The sequence below is a fragment of the Palaemon carinicauda genome, chromosome 22 (assembly GCF_036898095.1).
Source record: "Palaemon carinicauda isolate YSFRI2023 chromosome 22, ASM3689809v2, whole genome shotgun sequence".
NCBI classification, from domain to species: Eukaryota; Metazoa; Arthropoda; class Malacostraca; order Decapoda; family Palaemonidae; genus Palaemon; species Palaemon carinicauda.
The window spans coordinates 81,933,786-81,943,387 of NC_090746.1; the positions used below are offsets into that span (position 1 = coordinate 81,933,786).

Consider the following 9,602-nt stretch of genomic DNA (forward strand, 5'->3'; position numbering starts at 1 on the left):
AATTCGAAGTGCCAAAGACTCGATCTACATAGAAATTTCGAAAGGAGTGGATTCGAGATGAATATTTAAAACATTGGTTAACTATAAAGAAAAAAAAAAACGAAAAGTGGTGAAAGTGTGTCTGATTGTAAATTTTGTCAGTGCGTTCTTGTGTCTTAAGTTATGTGACTTGAAAGCTCACGGAAAAAAAAAAAAACGGGGCAAATGCCGTTTCATCCAGTCCAAGACAGTTTACAATACTATTCCAGCCTTTAAGAAAATCAAGAGAAGTTCAGATAGCAGAAGGGCGTATGGCATTGTTTAAAGCAGGGCATACTTCTGTGTCAACTTGCGATCACTTGAACGATTTATGCAAGGCACATACTTTACTGATAGCAAAATGCCATCAATTGCATCGAGTAAGAGATCGAAGTGTAGTACTATCGTAAAGAAAGTTTTGTATCCTCATTCCAATACAGAGGTTGAAAGAATTTTTAGCTAGATGAATCTAGTGAAAAATAAGATAAGAAATAGAATGCAAACGAAAATGATGAGTGATATTCTTGGGATCCGTTCGGGGCTAAACCTGTTTTAATTATTATGTGCCACAAGATGTTTTGAATATGATTGGAACGAAACAGACAGACATCACTTCCACTGAGGGAACATCGCAAGCAGCTGTAGTAGTTCACGAAGAGGGTGAGGGACAGGAGGAGCCATATTTAATGATAAAGGTAAACATTGAATTTATCTGTCTGTACATACTGTAAGGTATCGAGTTCCATATAAAATTTATTCTCATCTTTTTTAACATCAAAGGGCAATACTCATGTGCATTATATATGTGTGTGCTTTTATAGATAGATATAGATGTAGATACAGATGTATGAACTATATACAATTTTACACACACACATACACAGCTTAGTGTTGATTTATTTAAGCTCTGTAGGATATTCTGTAAATCTAGCGGGTCCAAGCCCAAATCTAGCGGTTTTTAGGGTTCTGGCTAGCGGGAACTGAAAATTGTTGATGGCAACACTGATTGCGTTCGTCATTTCTCCTTAACCTCGTGTAGTCGTTGCGGTAAGACGTGTTCCAATTGTACTTCTTGCAATAGGCTAATATTTTGATATTTAAGGCAACTAGAAAGTGATTTTTACCTGGCCATTGTTTATGTGATTGGTGAAGTTAAGTGTGTAGTGTGGATTCTGGTCTTAGGCGATTTGGGAAAACATTGAATACTGGACCATTTTCTGGCGGCTTTGAACATGGCCGAACTGAGCCCCTGGCATGACTTGATAAAATTCTATTAATCTACTAAACCTTTGTGGTTATTTATTTTTTTCAAGATTCCTACCGAGTGTTTTGAAAATTCAGCTTAAGTGGAATTAAACTACACAAGTTGCAAGCTTAGGATTGCCTTACCTTATTTCCTGCATATCAGTAATTGAATTGTCAGCTGCGTACATCCTCTCCCAGTAATTTCTAATCCCTCCTACTTCTAACTTTCTATCCAGCCTTTTATTACTTGTTACTGAAATGTATAAATCCCTGCATTGAATGGTTCGCTCCGCCTATCCTATTTAGGTAGTTAGGATAGGCTAGTTTTTAGGTTCAAATCGTGGCTACCATAGTGACCCTGACTTCATCTTGTATATAATTAAAATCAATTATTTCATTTTAATATTGTTCCTTTCGGTGATATATTTTGATATTAGGATTGAGAAGTTTGGATGAATCTCAGTTAGTAGGGACAGGGTAAACTTGGGATTACGGTAGTCTAAGAGGGTTTAATTGGAATTGGCCATAGACCCCACCCCCCGTGGCTAAGTAGGTGAGGATATGGCTCCTAGTTTAGGTTAGGTCGGGAACCTAAGGTTAGACAACTTCCTTATTGGGGCCTTTGTATATTAGCGGCCCGTTCCTCACGCATTGATTACATATTGACATCGACTAACCTAAGCTTTCCCCCTAACCTAACCTATGACCCATATCCTTACCAACGTGCCTAATGGGGGCCAATTGCTACCCCCTTTACACTGCCATATTCTAAGTTTGACATAATTATACATATAGGTGGCCGCTATCGTACATACACCCCTCTTTTTCCCTGGAAGACAGGATGGAACAGGACTGGGTTGGGGAGAGCATGGTTGAATAGACAGGAAGTCATGGGGTGTCCATTACGATTTGAGGAATATATGCAAATCATACTATATGCCATGTTTTATTGCAATTTCAACCATGATACTTTACAACTACCATAAATGTTGCCAAGAATTTGAGATTTTTCACTGTAAAATGAATCTCACGGTTATAAGGGTGGTCTAGGTCACCAGTAGCACTGCAGCACCAACATCGTGCTCCCATTACCCTGTTTTAATTTGGATTTGATGAATTCTGATTGGATAAAAAATGCCCTCCAGTTATTTCCCAGGTCAAGTGGTTTGTGATCAGGTCATTTCAAATTTTCCTAAGCCGATTAAATCAGTCCACTGGTAAAGGTGTTGCTAAAACCTATGTCAGAAAAGAGCTTGGCTGAAGATTTTCTAGAATAAATTTTTTAATCCTAAGAACTATTCTGGGGTATCTCAAACAGCGTCATTTTATACTTTTTTACCCTTGTTTTTAAATTTTTTATTTTCCATAAATATAAGCTTGTATAAATCCTCACACTTAAAAACCTGTTATCACTCTTGAAACACTTTTTGAGCAATTACTTTTATTTACTGAACAGTAGACATCCTTACATCTACTATGCTACCCAAATCAGCTAATTAAGGCAAACTTTTGAGTGTTTTTCATTTTTAATTTTTTCCCCTCTCGCTAAAAGACCTGTAAACTAGCATTTTTATTATATAGCATTTTTTAGTATTGACTACTATTTTAATAGCATAAAGTTTAAAGATGTATCATCCCTGTTGCCAATGCACGAGGAATTTTTATTCACCTTCATGGTGCTAGATTACAAAGCTTAGGAAATTATAGACTATTCTTCCAATTCTTTTGGTATTATGATATATTGTAACAACGATGTTACTATAGAACAAGAGTATGAATTCAATCAAACTGCTCTTTATTGTTTGGTAGAAGATTTATTTATTCATTGTTTTGCATTTTTTAAGTTATTAAACTAGAAGTTGGATGTTACATAAGTATATGTGGCATTATTTGATTCATTTTAGGCCCACTATATTGAAAATCTGAAAAATATGAAACTAGTGCCCTCGGAAACTCGCTATGAAGATTTGTATACGTTAAGAATTACATGTTAGCATCATCCCTATATCGAACATGTGGCTATTTCTAGGAAGATATCTGTATATATATTACGTTTAAAAACTAAATTGGCAAAGAGAGAATAGTATTGAAAAGATAGTGGTATGCAAAAGCCAATGGTAATGTCAGTTCTATGTTATATTATATTGTTATATTGCTCTAATAAAGTTTTGCACCTCAGTTGTTAGTTCCTTTCTTCCATCTTGTATTACAATCTCTGAAATTCACACTGAGATGAAAGGACGGGTGATTATCAGACAGGGTGGGTCATTGTTAATTTTTTAGTTATACATTCACAACAGGTTTTCAGTTCCAAGTGAATCCAAATTTGATAGTTCCTCTGCCTTAAAAGCCTTATGTTCATTGTATTTAGTCATTTAAACCTATGTATGCTTATAATTGTATTCTGATGTGCAAATTTTTTTAATGTTCTGTATTACATTTTCAGTCCCTAATTCCGGTACAACGGTGCCTTAATCCACATTTTCAAGATGGTTAGGGTGGACAAAACGACATGGAAGGCTAATTACTTCACCAAGATTACTCAGCAGTTTGATGAATACAGCCGTTGCTTTATTGTCGGAGCTGACAATGTTGGATCAAAGCAGATGCAGGAGATTCGCATCGCTCTCCGTGGACATGCTGTTGTTCTCATGGGAAAGAACACCATGATTCGCAAGGCCATCCGCGGTCATTTGGAGAACATTCCAGCTTTGGAGAAGTGAGTATTGCATACGTACACAGCCATAATTTAATTTATCAGTCTTACTAAGAATTATAAAATACTATTTTCACTGCATTTGTATGTAACTTGAAATCTGCGAGGACAGTGATTTGGTAGATATCTAGATAAAATTCTTTGTAGGTATGTGGCCCGAGGTTTTGCATTTAACTTTTGATGTCTCATTGCTGCATATGTATTTCAGTTTACATTTGACAATAATTTATATTGTGCAGTACTATAAGCCAGAAGTTTGTTCTCATTAATATTCATAGGTTATGTGATTAGGGTATATGGAATTGGTGCAATGTTGTTGCAAGCAGTGAAAAGTTTCTACAAAGGTAGTAAAGCATGTGTTAGGATAGGAAATGAAGTGAGCGAGTGGTTTCTGGTGAGTTGGGCTGAGACAGCGATGTGTGATGTCGCTGTGGTTGTTCAACTTGTATGTTGATGGAGTTGTGAAAGAGGTGAATGCTCGAGTGCTTGGACGAGAATTGAAACTGATTAACGAGAATGACCATGAAAAATCAGTTGGGGGTTGTGGATGATACTGTACTGGTTGCAGACGCGGAAGAGAAGCTTGGCCGATTAGTAACAGAATTTGGGAGGGGGTGTGAGAAAAGGGAGTTGAGAGTTAATGTGGGTAAGAGTAAGGTTATGAGATGTAGAGAAGGGAAGGTGGTGCGAAGTTGAATGTCATGTTGAATGGAGAGTTACTTGAGGAGGTGGATCAGTTGAAGTACTTGGGGTCTGTTGCTGCAGGAAATGGTGGAGTGGAAGCAGATGTATGTCAGAGAGTGAATGAAGGTTGCAAAGTGTTGGGGCAGTTAATGGAGTAGTAAAAAATAGAGGGTTGGGCATGAATGTAAAGAGAGTTCTATATGAGAAAGTGATTGTACCAACTGTGATGTATGGATCGGAGTTGTGTGGATGAAAGTGATGGAGAGACAGAAATTGAATGTGTTTGAGATGAATTGTCTAAGGAGTATGGCTGGTCTATCTCGAGTAGATAGGTTTAGGACCGAAGTAGTGAGGGTGAGAATGCGTGTAAGAAATGAGTTAGCAGCTAGAGTGGATATGAATGTGTTGAGGTGGTTTGGCCATGTTAAGAGAATGGAAAATGGCTGTCTGCTAAAGAAGGTGATGAATGCAAGAGTTGATGGGGGGAAGGCTAAGGTTTGGGTGGATGGATGGAGTGAAGGAAGCTCTGGGTGATAGGAGGATAGATGTGAGAGAGGCAAGAGAGCATGCTAGAAATAGGAATGAATGGCGAGCGATTGTGACGCAGTTCCGGTAGGCCCTGCTGCTTCCTCCAGTGCCATGGATGACCGCGGAGGTAGCAGCAGTAGGGGATTCAGCATTATGATAACAGGGGAGGGTGGAGTGTGGCACCCTAGCAGTACCAGCCGAACTCGGTTGAGTCCCTTGTCAGGCTGGGAGGAACGTATAGAGGAGAGGTCCCCTTTGTGTTTCATTTGTTTGATGTCGGCTACCCTCCAGAATTGGGGGAAGTGCCTTGTTATATATATGTATGTTTTGAATCTACATTTTAGAATTTGAAAGGTTTGTATATGTGTTATTGAATTTTCAGGGTACAATATTCTGATTCTTGGAACTTATTTTTCTAGGCTTCTTCCCCACATTGTGACCAATGTTGGCTTTGTTTTCACCAATGAAGATCTTGCCGAGATCCGTGACAAGCTTTTGGCCAACAAGAAGAGGGCTCCAGCTCGTCCAGGTGCCATTGCTCCTTGTGCAGTAACCATCCCTGCCCAGAACACTGGATTGGGTCCTGAGAAGACTAGTTTCTTCCAGGCTCTGCAAATCCCCACCAAGATTTCCAGGGGTACTATTGAAATTGTGGTAAGTATCCAAAGTACATAATCCATATTTCTAGGAAGTACCTGGAAAATGTTATGCTTGTAATTAGAACAGTTCTGCTTGAATAATATTTTTCTATTGTATAGAATGTTATATTGCTGATTGCTTTGATACACATGATCACTTTCATTTATCATTTTCAATCTTCGACCAAGCACTAGATGCATCAACAAACCAATTGAACATCCATGACGACATCACACATCCCTATCTCGACTTCCCTCTCATTGGAAACCACTCACTCGCTTCATTTCTTATTCTAATGCTTGACTGCTAATGTTTAAACTGATACTGCTTGTGTCAAACATCCGTCACTTCCATATAATCTTGTCACATTCCGCATCGCTTCCCTGTCAACTCTTACCATAGAGAATTTTCTCCAGATCCATAAATGCAACATATAATACCTCCTTACCTTTTGCTGAATATTTCTTTGATTACCTATAAAAAGCTGATTCATACATAGCCTACCACTTCTAAAGCTATACTGCACTTCTAAGATTGGATCCTCTTTTATCCTTAAGCCTATTAATTAACACTTACACCTTTCCAACCACTTGACAAACTACACCCCTAGAATTACAACACTTCAGTGCACATCTCTTACATTTTTATAGCGGTTATAGCGGAACAGTACACGCACAACCATTTCACTGGCACCATTGACAACATAAAACAATCTCACCAACCATTCTAGTACAATCTCACCCCCTTCCTTTAGCATTGTAGCCCTCACACCGTCCATACAAGGTACTTTTACCGCTCATATCATTTAGTGTTCTCTTTACTTGCACTCTTGTAATCTCTCGCATTTTCATCTCCCACCCTGGGCACCTCAACACCTGCAACAGTAATTATAACTGCCTCCCTTTCATCTTAGGATTCCTTTTTTTGTCGGGGCAAGTAATGTGATGGAGATGAAATTTAATGAAGGCCATACAGTTGCATTCTATTCCATTTACTACGTCTATTTTACAGAATGATGTCCAGCTGATGAAGGAAGGTGACAAGGTGGGTGCTAGCGAAGCCACGCTTCTCAACATGTTGAACATTTCCCCCTTCACCTATGGCTTGGCTGTTCAGCAAGTCTATGACCAGGGCACTGTCTTCTCTCCCAAAGTGCTGGATATCACTGAGGATGATCTCATGGGTACATTCCAGATGGTAAGTTGATGGAAGTTTTGTTACATCTGTATATAATTGATTGGTCTTGTTATTTATTGAAGTCATTGATTCTTTCCCTAGGGTTAGGGTCGTTCCATGGTTGTGTCATTTATCTTATATACCGGTAGTTTTATCTTGAAGAAAAGTACATTTAATTGCAATGACAACAAAAACAGTAAGAATTTTACAGGTGGTTGTTTTGTCAATAATGAAGTTAAGTATACTAGTAAAATTGGAGATTTTTGGAATCAATCAATTAGGGTCAATGAGTGATTTGTTGAGATTTCTATCTATTCCTGGTCTTTATTTCTATTCCTGGTCTTTATTTTGAAGATGGACTGTCGATGATAGTCCATCATGTTGCTCTATTTAGCTGGTAGACATTTTAAGGAGAATTCGCTTGTAGCCAAATTTGCAGCCTACAGTAGATAACCAAGATGAATTAGATTGAAGTACTGCTCCTGTGCAGTGTGTCAAGTAAATTACAACTGTTATTGTTTAGTGTGCATTTTGAGAAATATGTGATTTAACTTCTCATGTTAATAAGTTGTGAAATTGAGATTTATAATAGGAATACAAAAGAATATTTTGTTTAATCATTGATAACACAGCCAAGGCAGATTGCATATTGGAATATTGTCCCAGAATAAAAGGATAGGAACCTCTTTGGAAGCCATATATTTAATATCATAAAGGACTATTTCCAGGAGGACCTAAATTCACACCCGGCACTTTTTTTTTTCCCTCTGGTGCCTTTTTTTATTTTTTTTTTTATTCAATAATGAGTGATAGATTATGCTAAGACATGGCTAACTCTATCTTAGTTGAGAAAAACGAGCTGGAAAGAAATTGTTAGTTGAGAAAAACGAGCTGGAAAGAAATTGTTGTGGAGATTTTCTTGTACTGATAGATGTTGGATAATTTTAAAATTTTGCCTCTTGAGTTTGTGCAAGCTAGCAAATTTTTGAAGTTGTTTTTTAAACAATATTGCCTGTTTAATGAGTGTAGAGTACTTTTTGAATGGCTATCTGAATGAAAGGTTTACATATTAATATTTTTTCACCTATTTTTCCCCAGGGTCTGAATAATGTTGCTGCTGTGTCTCTAGCAATTGGCTTCCCAACCATTGCTTCTGTGCCTCACTCTGTTGTCAATGGCTTCAAGAGGTTGTTGGCCCTTGCAGCTGTGACAGACATCACTTTCAAGGAGGCAGAGACACTCAAGGAGTTCTTGGCTGTAAGTGTAATTTTCACATTAAATATGCCATAATTTTTTGGTGTAATTTATTTTGTCTAGAACAGTAAATTGAACTGAGGATGTTCGTTAATTTTTGTGCACAAAGGCATTATTCTTGAAGGTGGTATTGGGATTTTAAAATTTCCAATATTGCTTTAGCAGAGGTGTTTATTAATATTATTTTTTTTCTTTTAGGATCCAAGCAAGTTTGCATCTCTTGCTGCCACTGCTGCTCCTGCAGCCTCATCTGCAGCGGCTCCTGCTGCTGAAGCCCCGAAGAAGGAGGAGGAACCTGAAGAGGAATCAGATGATGATATGGGCTTCGGTCTCTTTGATTAAACGTCCACCATGGCGTTGGTCATTGAATAAACTTGAAACAAAAATTTACGCTTCGTTTATCACATTTTACCTCTTTAGTCTTTACTTGTATATATAATAATCAAAGGTGGTTGTGAATGCCATTTTTAATTTTTCCTATAAGATATTTTGTACCAGTTCCAAAAGCTTTATAAGTTTTTAACAATACAACCAGGAGTCTTCCCCCCCCCTCCTCTCCAAGGTGCACCTTGGTGCTAAGTGAACACTGGAGTCACTGTGTAGGCCAATTTGCCGATTATTAATAATCCATTCCCTTGTACATATTGAGGGCAAAATGTTTTATGAGAAATCCCTCTTGCAATTATAGTGGATATCACCTGCCATTGATTGCTTTATACTGTCTCCTACTCTGTCTTCATTGTATTACTTTATACTGTATCCTTCTACTCTACCTGCATTGCTTGCTTTATGCAGTATCCTCTACTCTACCTCCATTCTCACTTCCATTCTTCCTTGCTGTCCAAACTTAACTTTTTTTTTTATTGAAACCACTCTTAATTTTCCCCCTAGTTAATCCAATCTATCAGATTTGCTTCTGTGCATAAGTTGAACTTTTTAATATGAAATCAATAGTTAGGAAGTAGAGGCTGTCTTGAATACTGTCGTGAGTTTGATTTTGTGTGTACATTTTGAAGTTACAGAAATATTTAAAATGTAGAAATAATTACAATGTTTCTACGTAAATATAAACTCTCAGCCTTTAATAGAAATGTGATTTCAGTTTGGTGTAACTTGTTGAAATTTATAACCTGGTGTCTGTAGTTACTGGGTAGTGGAGAAGCCCTGCCACCTTCCCATCACACAGATGATCAGTGTGTCTATCTTGGCTTTTTATTATTTTTTTTTTAATATAAAACTTACCCGCTGGTTATATAAGAGCTGAAGTCTCCTGACGCCGTGGCAGAAATTAAAAATCTTGCACTATCCTAGATATGGCAGGTGTACAACCGCGCCCTAGCGG

The 9,602-nt window shown here is 37.8% G+C and overlaps 1 protein-coding gene across 1 annotated transcript; it reads left to right on the forward strand.

Annotated features, from left to right (window-relative positions):
• Positions 1 to 1,023: 1,023 nt before the first annotated feature.
• Positions 1,024 to 8,650, forward strand: RpLP0 (ribosomal protein LP0). The gene is made up of 6 exons (XM_068346439.1): positions 1,024 to 1,065; positions 3,710 to 3,982; positions 5,611 to 5,845; positions 6,842 to 7,027; positions 8,105 to 8,263; positions 8,459 to 8,650. The coding sequence occupies exons 2-6, from the start codon at positions 3,753 to 3,755 to the stop codon at positions 8,600 to 8,602; spliced, it is 954 nt and encodes a 317-aa protein (XP_068202540.1). The 5' UTR covers positions 1,024 to 1,065; positions 3,710 to 3,752; the 3' UTR covers positions 8,603 to 8,650.
• The last annotated feature ends 952 nt before the right edge of the window (positions 8,651 to 9,602 follow it).